Source organism: Rhinolophus hipposideros (assembly GCF_964194185.1).
Source record: "Rhinolophus hipposideros genome assembly, chromosome: 3".
Classification (NCBI taxonomy): Eukaryota; Metazoa; Chordata; class Mammalia; order Chiroptera; family Rhinolophidae; genus Rhinolophus; species Rhinolophus hipposideros.
This window is the reverse complement of record NC_138049.1, coordinates 106,916,933-106,934,515: the sequence shown is the minus strand read 5'-3', so window position 1 is coordinate 106,934,515 and position 17,583 is coordinate 106,916,933. Positions and strand designations below refer to the sequence as shown.

General features: G+C 55.3%; 2 protein-coding genes across 4 annotated transcripts in view; one reads left to right on the top strand and one right to left on the bottom strand.

The window, feature by feature from the left end:
* NCR3 (natural cytotoxicity triggering receptor 3) overlaps nucleotides 1-3,203 on the bottom strand; it is a 24,533-nt gene extending 21,330 nt beyond the window's left edge. The window contains exon 1 of the mRNA XM_081032839.1: nucleotides 3,135-3,203. The gene's annotated coding sequence lies outside the window, so the exon portion shown is untranslated. The remainder of the gene's footprint in view (nucleotides 1-3,134) is intronic.
* Nucleotides 2,766-17,583, top strand: PRRC2A (proline rich coiled-coil 2A). Of its 3 annotated transcripts, XM_081032769.1 has the most exons (32): nucleotides 2,766-2,905; nucleotides 4,717-4,891; nucleotides 5,380-5,557; nucleotides 5,910-6,009; nucleotides 6,104-6,176; nucleotides 6,491-6,634; nucleotides 6,794-6,945; nucleotides 7,142-7,221; nucleotides 7,371-7,513; nucleotides 7,821-7,911; nucleotides 8,053-8,269; nucleotides 8,687-9,161; nucleotides 9,760-9,950; nucleotides 10,153-10,441; nucleotides 10,799-11,009; nucleotides 11,200-12,737; nucleotides 12,849-13,041; nucleotides 13,304-13,581; nucleotides 13,775-13,905; nucleotides 14,129-14,258; nucleotides 14,341-14,426; nucleotides 14,618-14,851; nucleotides 14,986-15,126; nucleotides 15,223-15,294; nucleotides 15,407-15,580; nucleotides 15,769-15,851; nucleotides 16,033-16,243; nucleotides 16,330-16,428; nucleotides 16,562-16,774; nucleotides 16,854-16,948; nucleotides 17,052-17,142; nucleotides 17,257-17,583. In XM_081032769.1, exons 2-32 carry the CDS (start codon nucleotides 4,780-4,782, stop codon nucleotides 17,395-17,397), a joined length of 6,366 nt encoding a protein of 2,121 aa, XP_080888895.1. In that variant the 5' UTR covers nucleotides 2,766-2,905; nucleotides 4,717-4,779; the 3' UTR covers nucleotides 17,398-17,583. The 3 variants fall into 3 exon arrangements, with proteins under 3 accessions (XP_080888895.1, XP_080888893.1, XP_080888894.1); XM_081032767.1 differs by having other exon boundaries at nucleotides 11,200-13,041; XM_081032768.1 differs by having other exon boundaries at nucleotides 11,200-13,041; nucleotides 16,381-16,428; nucleotides 17,257-17,542.

Below are 17,583 nucleotides of genomic sequence, written 5' to 3'. Positions count from 1 at the left end.
TCCCACATGGGCCAGTGGGCTCTCAACCACAAGGTTGCCAGTTGGATTCCTCAACTCCTGCAAGGGATGGTGGGCTCCACCCCCTGCAACTAACAACAGCAACCAACTGGACCTGGAGCTGAGCTGCGCCCTCCACAACTAAGATTGAAAGGACAACAACTTAACTTGGAAAAAGTCCTGAAAGTACTCAATGTTCCCCAATAAAATCTTGTTCCCCTTCCCCAATAAAATCTTTTAAAAAAAAGGAAGAAAGGATCTGGGGATCTTAAATAATTTGTTCATTCAGAATAAATAAATTGGGTTATATTCACACAGTAGGCTATTATTATAATACAGCAATGAGAATGAACAAACTATAACTACATACAACAATGTGGATGAAATTCATTAATATAATGTTGAGCAGAAGAAGACAGACAAAAAGAGCCCTTACTGTACAACTCCATTTGTATAAAGTACAAAAACAGGTAAAATTAACATATGTTGTTAGACATTAAGATAGTAATTAGCCTTGGGGAAGGCTCAGAAGAGGCCAACTGAACAGAGGAAAAAGGGAACAGAAAGGCCCTGAGGTGATACATGCCTGAGGTAGGTAGAGAGGGTAATAAAATCAGAGATATAAAAGGGTGTCAACTCATCTAGGATCTCATAGGTCACTATAAAAACTTTGGCCTTTATTTTGAGAGAAACGGAGAGGTATTGCAGGGTTTTGAGTAAAGGATTCCTTTAAGGCCTATTTTGAAAAAAAGGCCCTCTCTGGCTGCACAGTAGAGAATAGAGTGTAGGAGCAGGTGTAGACTCAGGAAGACCAGTAAGGAGACTGTTGGGGTAACCCAGATGAGAGATGAGGATGGTTCAGATCAAGGTGGATGGATGGATCAAGCAGTGAAAGTGAAGAGGTTTGATTTTGGATATTTTCTCAAGATAGTTCCTATCTGAAAGTGGGGAATGAGATAAAAGGAGCTGATGAGGATTCCACAGTGTTTTACTTTACTGGAATTTTTAAATTGCCATCAGCCGATAAGGTGAAGGCAGTGAGTAGAGCAAGTTTTGAGGAGCTGACGATCAACTGTTCGGTTTCGGACATACTGAATTTGAAATGATCTATTAGATGCCCAAGAGGAGATGTCAAGTACATAAATGTGTATACAAGTCTGGATTTGAGAGTTCTTTGCTGAAGATATACATTTGGGAGTCATCAGCACATAAATGCTATTTCAAGCCGTGAGACTGATGTGTTTGACACACCCAGTTTAGGTAAAGGGTAGAGGTGAAAGCTTGACTGGAGTGGGTTTAAGAAAGAACGAGAGGAGATAATAAACTGGAGACAGTGAGTATGAATAGCTGTTCCAAGAAATTTTGCTGTGGTAGCTGTCCAGGGAGAGGGGACAAGAGAATCATTTTGAAAGTTTGAGAAATGAAGTCATCTCAACTATCTTAATGAGCCTCAGGGTAGTATTTTTATCTGATTCTTGCTAATTTTTCTGCTCTCATATTTCCATAACAGATAGGCAGTCCCTTAATTTAGCCACACCAGCCTAGGCCAGGCTCCCCAAACCCATGCCTCCACTCATCAGTTCACTGAGCCAGAGCTATGCACCTTCTCCTCAAACCTGGCTAAATTCTAACTAGTTCTTCATATCTACCACTAAGAGTTACGTTTTTCTAGACGCATTTCTGAACCTGCCCAAGCGCGGTCTGATTTTATCCCCCTACTTCTACAATATTCTGTGCCTATCTCCGGTGCCTTCAAAACATAACTGTTGAGTAAATGTCTAATACGTTGTTTTGTACACCTGAAACTAACAAAAAAACATAATTTTTGAATGATTTGCTGCAAGGGTAGAGGTCTGACTGGAGCAGAGTAATAAATAGGAGAGTAACAGAGGAACAAAGGACGGGAAAGTGCTGCATTTCATAGAACGAAACCCATTGTGAAGAGAATACAAATGGCCAATATCAGATATACAGGTTATAAAATTAAATGTCTGTCTTGTGATTGGTTGCCAGTATTTTGATGAATAGGTCATTCCTAGCCTATCTTTGTTCAAATGATTTGCATATATTATGCAAATAAATAGAATTGCCTGAAGAATGCCCATGCTGCGTGATGTCGGTGATACACTTCCTTGGACCCTTCGATTGGCCTGTCTAGTCACCTCATTTGCATGACGGGATTTAATAAATTAAAGGTCCCGCCCATCTAGTGCTTTCACTTCTCGCGAAAGGACGCGTGAGTTGGGACTCTTCCCTGGTTACGTAAGCTCCGCCTTCCGGCAGCTAATCACTTCCGCCCGGTCCCTTCACTGTCACTTCGGCTGAAAGCACTACGGACCCTGCATCGTTTTCTTCCACTTTCGGCGTCCCTACGTCTCTCCGCTCCCATCTTTCCACGAACGCACGACGTACGCTCCACCTCTTTCTCCACCCCAGCGCAAATTCTACGCCCCAACCGCCGGGCCGACTAGTGCCATATTCCCCCCCACCCCCATACGTCCCAACGGCGAACGCCGGGTGCCCGCCTCTTCAGCCAATTGGCGTCCTAGCGCGCCTGTAAATCCCTCCTCTTTATGCAAATAACCTATGCCAGCTCCTTACTCCTTGCTTTTTTTTTTTTTTAAATAAGAACAGCCCTGGAAGTAAAGGGGCTTAGAGTAGAAAGTGCCCCGCCCTTTATGCAAATTAAGGGGCGTGTCTAGGCGCGGAGGGAGGCGGGAGGTGGGGGGCACTCCCGGGGGCGGCGGTTGCCCGGATGGGCCGTTAGTCGGAGCCCAGCCGCGGAGTGAGCGAGGGAGACGGGAAGAGCCGAACCCGGCGCCATCCGCCGCCATCCGCCCCCGCCCCACCGCCATCCCACCCGGGGAGGCCCTGGGCCCCGGTCCCGGACCCCCGCGCACCCGGCCAGGTGAGTCTGGGCGAGACGAGTGCTCACGCCCTTTTCCAGCACGGGAGCAGTGGTGGCAGCGGCAGCGGCGGCGGTGGCGGGCCGGGGGGAGGAGAAGCTGCCATTAGCCGCCGCCATTTTGTCCTCCTACAGCCGGGGCCTGCCCTGCCCCTCCCCCTCCGATACCACCTTCTTGGGACCCGCGTCTCCAGCGCCTCTCTAAGTCGATAGCCTGCTCCTTCCCACCTACCTTCATGGCTTCATGCGGCGACCCCCTCTCCTGGGCCCGCAACTCCCCGCCTTCCGCGGCGCTCCTGGCATCTCCCCTCACTCTGTGGGCGCCCTCCGCCGCCGCCGCTCTGGGTGGGCCGCGCCCGACGGTCCCCTTGGAGAGTCTCCTGGCCTCCATGTTGGCCTCCCTCCCATCACCTAGCGCTAGGGGACCCCCCTCTCAACGCCCCTTCTGCGTCGAGTCACTCCCACTCTGGGACCCAGCGTGTACCCCGCATATTTGCTTTCTGTGTTCCTCAGTCTCCCCTCTGGTTTTCATTTTTCCTATTCTTTACCCCCTTTTTCCTACTCCAAGCCCCTTTTCTTCCTGGGTTTCTTGACATTACCAGCTTAATTTTGCATCCTTTTCCTACCATTTCTGCTTACGTGTAGTAGTTCCCACTGGCTTTCCTTTTAATTCTTTTATTAGTCTTAGTCTCTTCACGACTTTTCTGTACCCTTTTCCTTCTTATGTTTATTTTCTAAAAATTAGCTTCCTTCAATGTCTGCAAAGCAGCCCCCATCCTCTCATCTGCCCTGTGTTAAAGTTCTTCTCGATTTGACTTTTCATCCTGATCCTGCCTGGATTTCCTACCCCTTCCCATCTCTTTCTTTCACACCATTCCCCCTTGTAAATGAATGCCTGGTCGCTTCCACGGTGACTGACTATGGAGTTTGGCCTGCTTGGGGAGCAAGGGGTCTTAGGGAAAGAAACGACTGCTGGTGGACTTTCTTACTGAGGGTAAGAAAATGAAGTTGGTTTGGGCCTTGGCCCCATGGTTGCAGGGTGCTCTTGCCTTAGCTCCATAATCCTTTTTCCCCCCTCACATCTACACAGGCTTCGGAATCCACCAGCATTGCCTTTGGAGACAAGATTTTTTTCCCCCAAGAACTGGGATGGGGCAGTGTAGGAAATGATGGGGTATTCTAAATACTTGGGTTTCTGTAGCTTGGGAGTGGGTAGAAAACCCCGGTTCCATGAGATGTTCTCTGGCACCAGTCCCCAATCTGGCTGAGCAAGCTCATAAAATCCTTAAACTCCCAGCATACCTTCCTGAAACCTCCCCCAGATGGGAGTGAGGCTTCTGGGAATGGAACCTGGGGCACAGTTAGGGAGCTGTGTCTAATAAGTCAGGCATCTAAGGCTCTGTTCCGTGCACGATGGAGCTGTATACCTCTTTCTGGTTTTCTCTGGGGCCCGGACTTGCCCTGTTTTATTGTGGGTCTCTGAAATGATTTTGTTCAAGAGATGTTACTTGTGGGGACAACGAAGAGGCTGCTCCCCTTTACAGGCTGGCCCAAAGGGGAGAGTATTTGTACTAGGAGAATACTAAACTTGCTGGTGTCTGGGTAAAAAAGGGAACGTGGTATTGGGGATCTGTGGGGGCTGAGTAGATCGTGGCTGCTTACAGGGACTGTGGGGAGTTTTAAGAGGCTAGAGGAAAAGACACCAGAAGGCTACATATCTGGGCCCCTAATGAGAATGAAAGGGGGTGTCTAAGCTTCTGTTGGGAGTCTGTCAAGGGTGCAGAAAACTGAAACACTTGGTGTTTGGCCCACAGGCTCCGGCACGTTTTGGGGGAGGTGCCTGTAGGACCCAACGTACTCAATGAGCTTCCAGCGCAATGTCCGATCGCTCGGGGCCGACTGCCAAGGGGAAGGATGGAAAGAAGTATTCCTCGCTCAACCTGTTTGATACGTATAAGGGCAAGTCCTTAGAGATCCAGAAACCCGCCGGTGAGGGTCCTGCAAAGATGCTCCTTATTAATGGAGGCCGGGCATGAATGGGGCATGTGTTTTAGAGGTCTTTGAAGGGAAATGGCTATAATATAGATTATCAAAACTAGAGGAACACTAGAGACTCCCCAACTTTATCCTGGGTCCCGTAGGGGGCATGGAGCTTTGGGTTACCCTCCTACAAAGGCGTGTCTGTAGTGCTCTGACTTTGGACACGTAAGAATTGGAGGCACAGTAATGTGGACTTGGAGAAGTCTGGAGCCAGCTTGCTCCCTGCAGGCTCCAGACCAACCATCCCACACAGAAGCGCCGGATGTAATGCCCCTCAGCCTTCCTGATAGGATTGCCAGGATTGCTGAGGGCAAAGGAAAGGTGGTTCTAAGAGAAGTTGGGTAGTAAGACACTGAGGATGTCTAAATGGGGCCTAGGACAGGACACTGTCAGATGTCCCGTGTGAGGCGTTTTTCATCCTCTCCACCTTTTTCCAGTTGCCCCTCGCCATGGCCTGCAGAGTCTTGGGAAAGTTGCCATTGCCCGGCGTATGCCACCCCCAGCCAACCTTCCAAGCCTGAAAGCCGAGAACAAAGGCAATGACCCCAACGTCTCACTAGTGCCGAAAGACGGAACAGGATGGGCAAGCAAACAGGAGCAGTCCGACCCCAAGAGGTAGAGAGAGGCTTGGGGGACTCAGAGTGATGAGTATTTTAACTGAACTTCAGGATGGATTGGGATGGTCTAGCCCAGCCACAGAGCCAGAGAAAAAGAGAGAAGCCCCTCCTTCCTATTCCAGGATTCCTGTTAGATGGCTAAGAAATGGTACCTTTCGCTTTTTGTCAAATGGAAAGAAAGCATAAAGAAACAGATGACAGCGTATGCAGGGTGACGCGGTTGTAGTAGTTTGTACTAATGTTTGTAACCAGTAGTAAATAGGCTTGGGTGCAGTTCCTATTCTCCAGTTGTAGACTTAAGGGAGGCATCTCAGGTTCTGGATAACCTTCCCGCCCTTCCATCCCCTCAGTTCCGATGCCTCAACCGCTCAGCCGCCGGAATCGCAGCCACTGCCGGCTTCACAGACGCCTGCCTCGAACCAGCCGAAACGACCCCCAACAGCCCCCGAGGTAGCTGCAGAACTCGTTGTTATTGAAGGGATAGGAGCAAGAATGGCTTGTAGCTCCCCACCTATGTCACCATTTGTTACCTCTGCTTCCCTAGAACACTCCTTCGGTTCCAAGCGGGGTAAAGTCCTGGGCACAAGCCAGCGTCACCCATGGAGCACATGGAGATGGTGAGTACAGGCCTCTGGACACGGTGGTAGACTGGAGCCGCACTGTGCCTTTTCCGAAGTGTTCTCTGTCCTCTTTGGCTAAATTTGGGGGGCCATATTCAGTTTGTTGGGGCACAGCAGGTTTGTCTCAGCCTTTATGTGAGTGAGGAGGGTGTCCCAGAACAGCTTGTTCCTTGGGGAATGGGCACCTGACGCATAGGGGTGAGTTTGAAGGCAGGAGCCTGGTGATCGGGTACTTACAGAACCTTGCTCTTTCATGGTGCATCCTAAACAGACGTACTTCTGTCTCCTGCTCTGCTCCCCAACCCCAACAGGTGGAAGGGCATCAAGCCTACTGTCACGATTCTCTCGAGAGGAATTTCCGACCCTGCAGGCGGCTGGCGACCAGGACAAAGCTGCCAAGGAAAGGGAGTCTGCCGAACAGTCGTCTGGGCCCGGACCAAGCCTCCGCCCCCAAAGTGAGTGGCCACCGTTTGGGAATGAGTAAGTGGGTGGGTGAGTGGTTACCTTTTCGCCAGGACACTACCTTATTCCATTTCAGAGCTAAGTGCTGGCTTATTCACCTTCTTCCCCATCGTTTTCAGTTACGTTCACACTCTGCCTTTTCCAAAATACAGATTCTACAACTTGGAGGGACGGAGGTGGGCGTGGCCCTGATGAGCTGGAGGGCCCGGACTCCAAACTTCATCATGGCCATGACCCCCGGGGGGGACTGCAGCCTTCGGGCCCACCCCAGTTCCCTCCCTACCGAGGAATGATGCCGCCCTTCGTGAGTTTGGATGTCTTATTTTGGAGTGGTTGCACTGGAAGCTGGAGAGTTAGGAATTAGGACTTAGTCTTTGGAGGGGACAGCTGGAAAGCAGAGGCCTGTGACATAGAGTGAAGGTGGGGAGAACGATAGATTTAGGGAGCTAGCAGGCTATTTGACTGTGCCTCTGAGAAGCTACTATTGGGCCCTTTTGCAGATGTATCCCCCATATCTCCCGTTCCCTCCGCCCTATGGACCCCAGGGGCCTTACCGATACCCCACTCCTGATGGGCCCAGGTGAGTGATCCCAGGTCTGGGTTTGTGGTTGTGGATGGGGGAAGCCTATTGGAGAAGGGATGGTTTTCTAGCCAGGAGGCTCAGTCTTGTATGTGGTTATACACCATGCCATCTTTTACACCTTCTCCCTTTTGCTTCTTCACACACAGCCGTTTTCCCCGTGTGGTAGGCCCCCGGGGCTCTGGGCCGCCAATGCGCATTGTAGAACCTGTGGGTCGGCCTTCTATTCTTAAAGAGGATAATCTCAAAGAGTTTGACCAGTTGGACCAGGAGAATGATGACGGTTGGGCAGGTAAGTGGTTATTTAGGATCAGGCATTTTAATCTTAAAGGTAAAATCTGATGAAGAAAAAACGGGGTTGTGTGAGAGAGAAACAGACATTGAAGGGTAGGGGAGATACATGGAGGAAATCCAAGTCCCGGTAACGAACTGACAGGCGTGAGAGTGACAAGACTCCAGTGGATCAGACTTCAGAGGGAGGGGTGGCATTGGTGGTGCATTTCATCACATAGCTCCAGACCACTTCCTGTGTTCTGGAAGATAAGCAGAGATTGAAAAGCAGAGTGATTGGATTATTTGCTCTGCACATTTCCCTTCAGGGGCCCATGAGGAGGTGGACTATACCGAGAAGCTCAAGTTCAGCGACGAGGAAGATGCGCGCGACTCAGATGAGGAGGGGGCGGGGGCCCCGTGAGTGAGGGCCTGGGGGACGGGGCCCCGGGAGTGAGGGTGCTGGAGGGCGGGGGCTCAGTCTCGTGGTGGTGTACTTTTATACTTTTAAAGGAGCTGGGTTGCAACTGATTTTTCATTCCCCTGTTGGTCTGCTCACAGCAAGGAGTCCCAATCAGCTGCTGGTGAGGAACGGTCCCCTGAAGCAGATGGCAAAAAGGGCAACTCCACTGGCAGCGAACCGCCTCCACCCAAGACGGCCTGGGCAGAGACCTCGCGGCCTCCAGAGACAGAGATGGGGCCTCCTGCCCCAAAGCCTCCCCCACCCCCACCTCACCGGGGCCCCTCCGGGAACTGGGGCCCCCCTGGGGACTACCCAGTGAGTGTCTACAATGAGGGTTTGAGGGGGTCAGTTGTGGGTGGTAGTGTCAGCTGAGCAGTTGAAGGAGCAGTAATAGAGGGAGCTGGAGGGAGGGCTGAAAATGGACTGTGGGATGTGTAGAGCTTTGGAGCGTCTCTGACAAGGTTTGGAAGATCCTTGGTGTTAGGCAAGTCCGGGTGAAGAGAGAAATTGGGTTGCTACCCACAAAGAACAAGGAGGCCTGGGTGTTTGGGTCTCTGAAAGGAGAGGGGAAGCAGACGAGGATGATGAGTTTGTCCCTACCCAGAGGGACCGTCAACCCAAGGCCCCAGTCGTCCTTGCACCAGTAGCTAGAGACGGTTGATCACTCTGAAAGACATCGCAAGAAACGTAATGACTCACACCTCTGGCCCCGCTGGGTCTGCCTGTTGATAGGATCGTGGGGCCCCGCCCTGTAAGCCCCCAGCACCCGAAGATGAGGATGAGGCATGGCGGCAGCGGCGAAAGCAGTCTTCATCTGAGATCTCCCTGGCCGTGGAGAGGGCCCGGCGACGGCGAGAGGAGGAGGAGCGCCGCATGCAGGAGGAGCGCCGGGCAGCCTGTGCCGAAAAGCTCAAGCGACTTGATGAGAAGTTTGGGGCACCTGACAAGCGGCTCAAAGCAGAGCCTGCTGCCGTACCTGCTGCCCCTCCCGCCCCAGCTCCACCACCCGCAGTCCCCAAAGAACTCCCCGCACCTCCAGCTCCTTCACCAACACCAGCCCCAACACCAGAAAAAGAACCAGAAGAGCCAGCACAGGCTCCTTCTGCCCAGTCCACCGCCACCCCAGGTGGAGCTCCGTCTCCCGCCCTAGTGAGTGGTGGTGGCAGCACCAGTAGCACCAGCAGTGGCAGCTTTGAAGCCAGCCCAGGTATGGAGGTGGGGAGAAGTACTACCAGCTGTCATGTCTCTCTTCTCCTTGGGTCGGATAGGTGGGAAGGATGGGAGGAAGTGAAGTAGAAGGCAGTGGTTTTGGTTAATTGGACAATCGTGTTTCCCCGAAAATAAGACCTAGCCGGACCATCAGCTCTAATGGGTCTTTTGGAGCAAAAGTTAATATGAGACCCAGCATTTATTATATAATATTACACTCATTCTTGTAGTAAAATAAGACCGGGTCTTATGTTAATTTTTGCTCCAAAAGACGCATTAGAGCTGATGGTCTGGCTAGGTCTTATTTTCGGGGAAACACGGTATCAATATGAGGGGGAGTTTTGTTACCTGAATTCCTTAATAAGTCGTGATCTAAAACTACTTTTCTGTAGCTTTGTGTGGAGCGAGACTAAAGAAAATATCCTATTTGGGTGGTTTCATGGGATGTTAATGCCACCACCATTGGCTCTTGTGTTTTAAGTGGGAGGGACTTATCTTTAGGGAGGAACTAGAGGTGAGAGCTGAAATTACTGGGGTGTTCATTGGAGTGCCTGTGGTGGGCTCATCCACTCTGACTTGTCTTTTCATCGATGCAGTGGAACCGCAGCCGCCCTCAAAAGACGGTCCTGTACCATCAGAAGAGGTTCCCTCTCCTGCCACACCCCCGGCTCCAAAGGCGGAGTCCAAGGGTGATGCGGTGGGTCCCACCCGGCAGCCGCCCAGCCAGAGCTTGGGCTACCCCAAATACCAGAAGTCATTGCCACCTCGTTTCCAGCGGCAGCAGCAGGTAAGATGGAGTTACTTCTCCTCTTAAGGCCCGCTTCCCTCCCTGGCTCCATCGTTCGCCCTGTGTGTAGTCTCTTCTGGGTCCCTCTACCGGTCATGTCTGCGTCTGGTCCGGGTGTGCGTTACATTTGTGCGTTAACTTTTTTTGCCAGTTCCTTTTTCTGTGGGGTGAGGGCTTTGACACTTGTCTTCTGCTTCCCCAGGAGCAGCTCTTGAAGCAGCAGCAGCAGCAGTGGCAGCAACATCAACAGGGCTCCACCCCCCCTGCCCCAGTGCCCCCATCACCACCACAGCCTGTGACCATGGGGGCGGTGCCAGCTCCACAGGCCCCGCCCCCTAAGGCCCTGTACCCAGGTGCTCTGGGCCGGCCCCCGCCCATGCCCCCAATGAACTTTGATCCCCGCTGGATGATGATTCCTCCTTATGTAGACCCCCGGCTCCTCCAGGGCCGGCCCCCTCTGGACTTCTACCCTCCTGGTGTGCACCCTTCTGGTAAGGAGCCAAAAGGGGTGGGGGGCCTCTCAGTACTTGGGTGTGGTTGTCAGTCAACATCTTGCTGTGAGAAGGGGCCACCATTGCGGGGGTGCTTAGCACTGCTAAGATTGCTCTTTGTTGCAAGGATGGACTTAGGGAAGAAATAAACAGTGGTCCTTCATTGGCCGGGATTTACTTGGATTGATTCAGTTATAGGGAAGCTGAGTGGAGAGCAGACCAGGCCCAAACTCCCTGGGAATGAGAGGTGGGAGGAGCTGGTGTTGACTGACAGGGTTAGACTGGGGAGATGCTCTGGGCTGCAAAGCCTGGCACATGAAAAAGGGTTACTTTTCTCATGTCCTTTGTTTCCTGGAGGCCTAGTTCCCCGGGAGCGCTCAGACAGTGGGGGCTCAAGTTCAGAGCCATTCGAGCGCCATGCACCCCCCCTCCTACGGGATCGGGGCACCCCACCAGTGGATCCAAAGTTGGCCTGGGTAGGAGATGTCTTCACCAGCACATCCGCTGACCCCCGCCCACTTACCTCACCCCTGCGCCAGGCTGCCGATGAAGATGACAAGGGGATGAGGTGAGTGAGTAGGGAACTGCTGAACTCACGAAAGGGTCTAGGCTAGGAGAGAAGGCACTGTGGTTATGGGTGGGGGGGGGGGGGAAACATGAAAGGAGTGTCTAGGTCATAATAGTGTTCTCTTTCTCCACCTAGTTCCAGTTTTTCTCTTGAGATGCTCATTTCCATTCTTTTCTGTCTCCGTCTTCAGGAGCGAGACCCCTCCAGTACCACCCCCACCACCCTATCTGGCCAGTTATCCCAGCTTTCCTGAGAATGGAGCCCCTGGGCCCCCAATCTCTCGCTTCCCTCTGGAGGAGCCAGCTCCCCCAGGGCCCCGTCAGCTCCCCTGGCCCCCAAGCAATGAGGAGGCAGCCAAGATACAAGCTCCACCGCTAAAGAAGGAGACCCCCAAGGAGGAGACTCCACCGATAACAGGGCCAGAAACTGGCCGAAAGCCTGCCCGCGGAGTTGGAGGCCAAGGCCCCCCACCACCTCGCAGAGAGAGCCGCACCGAGACCCGCTGGGGCCCTCGCCCAGGCAGCAGTCGTCGTGGAATCCCTCCAGAGGAGCCGGGGGCCCCTCCTCGTCGGGCTGGGCCTATAAAGAAACCCCCACCACCTACAAAAGTCGAAGAGCTACCTGCCAAGCCCCTGGAACAGGGGGATGAAACCCCCAAGGTCCCAAAGCCAGACCCACTCAAGACAGCAAAGGGGAAGTTAGGGGGCTCCAAGGAGACGCCACCCAGTGGGAATCTTTCCCCTGCCCCAAGGCTTCGGAGGGACTATTCCTATGAAAGAATGGGTCCTACCTCTTGCCGGGGTCGGGGCCGGGGCGAGTATTTTGCCAGAGGGAGAGGTTTTCGGGGGACCTATGGGGGACGGGGACGGGGAGCCCGAAGCCGAGAGTTCCGCAGTTACCGAGAATTTCGTGGAGATGATGGGCGTGGAGGTGGGGCAGGGGGGCCAAACCATCCCCCTGCTTCTCGAGGCCGCACTGCCAGTGAGACACGAAGTGAGGGTTCTGAGTATGAAGAAATCCCCAAGCGGCGCCGGCAGCGGGGCTCAGAAACAGGCAGTGAGACCCATGAGAGTGACCTGGCCCCCTCAGACAAAGAGGCACCCCCACCCAAGGAAGGAGTGCTCCCCCATGTCCCTCTTGCTCCCCCACCATCAGGAGTCCCCCCACCAGCCCCAGCCCGATTTTCCACTGCCCGAGGTGGGCGGGTCTTTACTCCTAGGGGGGTGCCTTCGCGCCGGGGCCGAGGGGGGGGGCGGCCACCCCCTCCCATGTGCCCCGGCTGGAGCCCTCCAGCCAAGTCTCTGGCTCCCAAGAAACCTCCAGCAGGCCCTTTGCCCAGTAAGGAGCCTTTGAAAGAGAAGCTGCTCCCAGGGTCGCTGTCCCCCATGGCCCCAGGAGGCAGCGGCGCAGGCAGCCACCTGGGCATGGGAGTAGAAGACGGTGAACGGCCGCGCAGGAGGCGACACGGAAGGGCGCAGCAGCAGGACAAACCGCCCCGGTTTCGGAGGCTGAAGCAGGAGCGGGAGAACGCTGCCAGAGGGGCCGAGGGCAAGCTGTCTTCCCCAGCCCTTCCGGCCTCCACCCCTGGACCAGAGGACGCCCTCTCGGCAGTGGCAGTGCCCCTGCCACCTCGCCGGGCAGCTGCCAAGTCCCCTGATCTGTCGAACCAGAATTCAGACCAAGCCAATGAGGAATGGGAGACTGCATCAGAAAGCAGCGACTTTGCCAGTGAGCGCCGGGGGGACAAGGAGGCTCCCCCACCAGCACTGCTGACCCCCAAAGTTGTGGGAACTCCTGGGGGGAGTGGCGGACCAAACATTTCAACCATGTCCCGTGGAGATCTGAGCCAGAGAGCCAAGGATTTGAGCAAGCGGAGCTTCTCGAGTCAGCGGCCAGGCATGGAACGGCAGAACCGGCGCCCTGGCCCGGGCAGCAAGGCTGGCAGCGGTGGAGGAGGAGGTGGCGGTCCTGGAGGGCGGAGCGGCCCTGGCCGAGGAGACAAGAGGAGCTGGCCCTCTCCCAAGAACCGGAGGTAGGGAGAAAACCTGAGAGAGAAGCGGGGGTGGGTGCTGTGCAGCTGGAGATCCGGAGGGCGCTGCGACCTCCACGCCGAGGTAAAGGGGCTGGAACGCAGCTGATGGGCAGAAACACCCACCTGCTCCCTGGTCCTGTACACAGTCCCTCAGCCACACCTGGGTGGGTGGGTTTGCACAGGGCCAGGAGGGGTCGCGATGCGACTTGCAGGGAAGCAGTAAGCTTCAGGAGTACTGGAGCTGCCGCTCTGTTCCCTGCAGCCGCCTTCCGGAGGAGCGCCCCCCAGGCCTCCCTCTGCCTCCCCCGCCCCCCAGTAGTTCTGCCGTCTTCCGCCTGGACCAAGTGATCCACAGCAACCCTGCTGGCATCCAACAGGCTCTGGCCCAGCTCAGCAGCCGCCAAGGGAGTACAGCTGCTCCAGGGGGGCACCCAAGGCCCAAGCCGGGGCCTGCCCAAGCCCCGCGAGGCCCCTCCCCTCGGCCCCCAACCCGCTATGACCCTCAGAGGGCCAGCACCAGCGGCATTGGCGTCAATTCAGGTAAGCTGGAGGGGCTAAAGGTGGGATCATACGTCCCCAGAGGTCAGGTGCTCAAGGGGAAAGCGTGGCCAGGGGGCCCTGGTGCTGGGTGTCTGCCCCAAGCAGGGGTGGGAGGATTGGGAGGTGAGGCGAGAAGGAGCTAGGGGCAGCGACGCAGCGAGGCTGATGGTGACGGATTTCCCCTCTTCCCCAGACCTCCACTTCGAGGAGCCAGGGCCGATGGTGAGGGGGGTGGGCAGGACTCCCCGGGATTCTGCCGGGGTTAATCCCTTCCCCCAAAAACAGCGGGAGCGGCCTCCCAGAGAACCGGAGCTGCTGCCAGAGGTGAGAGGCCCTTGAGGTTGTGCTTCACCACTCAGTTCTGAGGGTCCTTTCCTGTTTTCTCCACTCTTTCCTGTTAATGTTACCACGTTGTCACCCCACATTCTGGGTTAGTCACTGCATGTGTACATGTATCGTTGCCCCACACCCCACGCTTCACTGTCCTCGTCTCATTCCCCACTTCTAGCTCATTAAACTTCTGCCTTTGCGCCTTTCTCACTTTTAGGAATCTGTGCCATCTTCTCATAGCTCTGGATTCTTGGGCCCCAAGCCCGAGGGCCCAGGCCCTCAGGGAGAGTCCAGAGACGCAGGGTCCGAGGCCCTGACCCCTCACATCTGGAATCGTTTACATACTGGTGAGCTGAGCAGAAGGGGACCATTAGAGCTGAGCAGGCCTCACAGCTGTCCTCACACTCTGTTCTGTCACTGCGCTTACAGCCACTAGCCGAAAGACTTACCCGCCTGGCCCCGTGGAGCCCTGGATGGAACCGCTGAGTCCCTTTGAGGACGTGGCTGGCACAGAGGTGAGCGAGGAAGGGAGCGAGTGTCTGAGCTTGGTTGTTACTGAGCCCTGCCATACTTCACCTGTTCTGGGTTGGGTCTGCGGCTGTGCCCTGATACAGTTGTCTCCTGTCTTCCGTTTGTTTGTGTACACCAGTCAGGTTATTGGGGTGCTTCTACCCTATTTAACTAACTCCTTCTCCACTCCTCTCAGATGAGTCAGTCTGACAGTGGGGTGGACCTGAGTGGGGATTCTCAGGTGTCATCAGGTCCCTGCAGCCAGCGAAGTTCCCCTGATGGAGGACTCAAGGGGGCAGCAGAGGGGCCCCCCAAGCGACCTGGAGGCCCCTCACCCCTGAATGCTGTTCCTGGTGAGGGTCCACCTGGCTCTGAACCCTCTGAACCTCCTAGGAGACGGCCACTTGCCCCGCCTGATGGGGACAGGAAGGTAATAGGAGCGTTTCCGGGAGTCTGACTATAGCCCTCCCATCGTCTCTCCCCCGCCTGTGTGTGTGCTAGGGATTCCCAGATTTGGGCTTCTGTTTCCTTCCCCCAACCTCACTATTCTGTGCCCCCACCCAGGAGCTGCCCCGGGAGCAGCCTCTGCCCCCTGGTCCCATTGGCACAGAACGACTGCAGCGTACAGACCGAGGCCCAGAGCCTGGCTCCCTGAGGCCATCCCATCGAGCTGGCCCCCCGGTCCAGTTTGGCACCAGTGACAAGGTCTGCATGTGCTGGATGGAGAGAAGGGGAGGGCTGGAGGTGGGACATGGAGAACACGTGCCTGAATCGTGGGACAATCTCCCCTCTTGATAACAGGACTCAGACTTGCGCCTGGTGGTAGGAGACAGTTTAAAAGCAGAGAAGGAGCTGACAGCGTCAGTCACTGAGGTAAGTGGGAGTGAGGTTGGGTGGAGACGTCTCAGATTTCCGGAAGCATGACTGAGTGACCTGGGCACCCAGGGCACGCAGATACCTTCTCCACGGGGCCTCTCCTTCCCAGGCCAGCCCCATATCCCGAGAGTGGGAGCTGCTCCCCAGTGCTGTTGCCTCCGCCGAGCCGCAGCCACAGCCCCGGAACCTGGCTCCTGGGCACTGCGGCCCAGAGCCCAGCTCTTCCGGCCAACGCTTGTACCCTGAGGTCTTCTATGGCAGCCCCGGGCCTCCCAGTTCTCAGGTAGGGCCTCCTTCCTGTCCCATGACACCATTCTGCCTGCTGGCCTTTACAGCAAAGCCTTCCCGTTGCTATCATTTTAACACATAGTGTCACGTCATTTTTCTCCTTGCTTTTACTGTATTCGGAGGGGTGGGTGAGCTTTTGTTGACCAGAAAAACTGGAGCTCTTCCAGCTTTGCTGTCCTTCAGGTCTCAGGGGGAGCCGTAGACTCTCAGTTACATCCCAACCACGGAGGCTTCCGCCCTGGAACACCCTCACTGCACCCTTACAGGTGAGGCTGGGAGCTTGTGGGTCTCAGAAGGAAATGGAGCCACGTTTTGGGGGGAATGGGAAGGGAAAGACATTTCTAGGGTACCAGAGGCTAGTGGGCTTAGGGCATTGCTCGGACGAAAGGAGTGAGTGACTCTGGCTTCCTGACGTCTCTCCTCCCTCTTGCCCCAATTTCTTTTCAGGTCACAGCCCCTGTACCTCCCCGCAGGCCCAGCACCCCCCTCAGCACTACTCTCGGGGGTAGCTGTCAAGGGCCAGTTTCTGGATTTCTCAGCACTGCAAGCAGCAGAGCTGGGCAAGTTGCCGGCCGGAGGAGTTCTCTACCCTCCACCCTCCTTCCTCTACTCGCCTGCCTTCTGCCCCAGCCCTCTGCCCGAGCCGCCCTTGCTTCAGGTAAGAGGTGGGCAAGTGCTGGGCTTAGGGAGCTAGGGGCTGGGGAGAATGCTTTTGGGGGGAGTTGACATATTTCTCCCCAATAGGTGCGCCAAGACCTGCCATCCCCCTCAGATTTTTATTCTACTCCTCTGCAGCCTGGTGGCCAGAGTGGCTTCCTCCCCTCAGGGGCCCCTGCCCAGCAGGTACTTTTTATCTTCCCACTTCCGCATCATTCTCTCTCTCTCCAACCTCTGGCTTTTTACATTTGTTTTGACTGTTGCCTGTGTTCTGACATTCCTTCCTGCCCCCAGCAGACACCCTCATTTCTTCTTACAGATGCTCCTGCCCATGGTGGACCCACAACTGCCTGTGGTGAACTTGGGCTCCCTGCCGCCAGCGCCGCCGCCTGCCCCACCCCCCCTCTCTCTGCTACCTGTGGGCCCTGCTCTGCAGCCCCCCAGTCTGGCTGTGCGGCCCCCCCCTGCTCCGGCTCCTCGGGTGTTGCCTTCACCTGCCAGGCCCTTCCCCCCTAGCTTGGGGCGAGCAGAGGTAAGGACCAGGAACTGTAGTGCTCGGGTGGGGCTGTGTCGCCTCAGAGACGGAAGGCTCATGAAGTTTCTTCCTTCAGCTGCACCCAGTAGAACTAAAGCCGTTCCAGGATTATCGAAAACTGAGCAGCAACCTTGGGGGGCCCGGGTCATCACGGACTCCCCCAGCTGGAAGGCAAGAGAGGGGAAGGGGGCTCCAGACGGCCCAGCTCCAAGGCCTTTCTTTGGGGACCAGCGGGAAGCTCTTCAGCTCACCTTAGACACCCTTCCTTCTCTAGGTCTTTCTCTGGCCTCAATTCCCGTCTCAAGGCCCCACCCTCCACCTACCGCGGCGTCTTCCGCACCCAGCGCATTGACCTTTACCAGCAGGTGAAGGAGAAACCCATGTCCCAAGTCTGAATTCTGGCATTACCACACAAGTGTGTCTGTCCATTCCTGACCTCGCAGTGTGACTTACTCTTCCCCATGTGACTGCCCCACCAGGCCTCCCCACCAGATGCTCTGCGCTGGATGCCGAAGCCTTGGGAGCGGACAGGGCCACCTTCTCGAGAAGGACCTTCCCGACAGGCAGAAGAGCCTGGGTCCCGAGGGGATAAGGAGCCTGGGTTGCCCCCACCCCGCTGAGGGAGTCCCCTCATCATCCCCACTTCCCCAGGGCTTGTATATAGATTATAAATATATAAGGGGGAAAAGGGTGGGTGGGGAGGAGTTGTAGGGCTGGGGCCTTGCTTCCCCTCCCCCTCCCCTGGTCCCCTATCCCTGGGGCTGTTTGTTAAAAAAGAATAATAAAAGAATTAAAAAAATATTTCC

Coding starts and splice junctions, on each gene's coding strand:
- PRRC2A (XM_081032767.1), top strand. CDS start 4,780: ATGTCCGATCGCTCGGGGCCGACTGCCAAGGGGAAGGATGGAAAGAAG. Junction 7,912..8,052: donor GAGGAGGGGGCGGGGGCCCC/GTGAGTGAGGGC, acceptor GTCTGCTCACAG/CAAGGAGTCCCAATCAGCTG. Junction 14,852..14,985: donor CGCCTGATGGGGACAGGAAG/GTAATAGGAGCG, acceptor GCCCCCACCCAG/GAGCTGCCCCGGGAGCAGCC.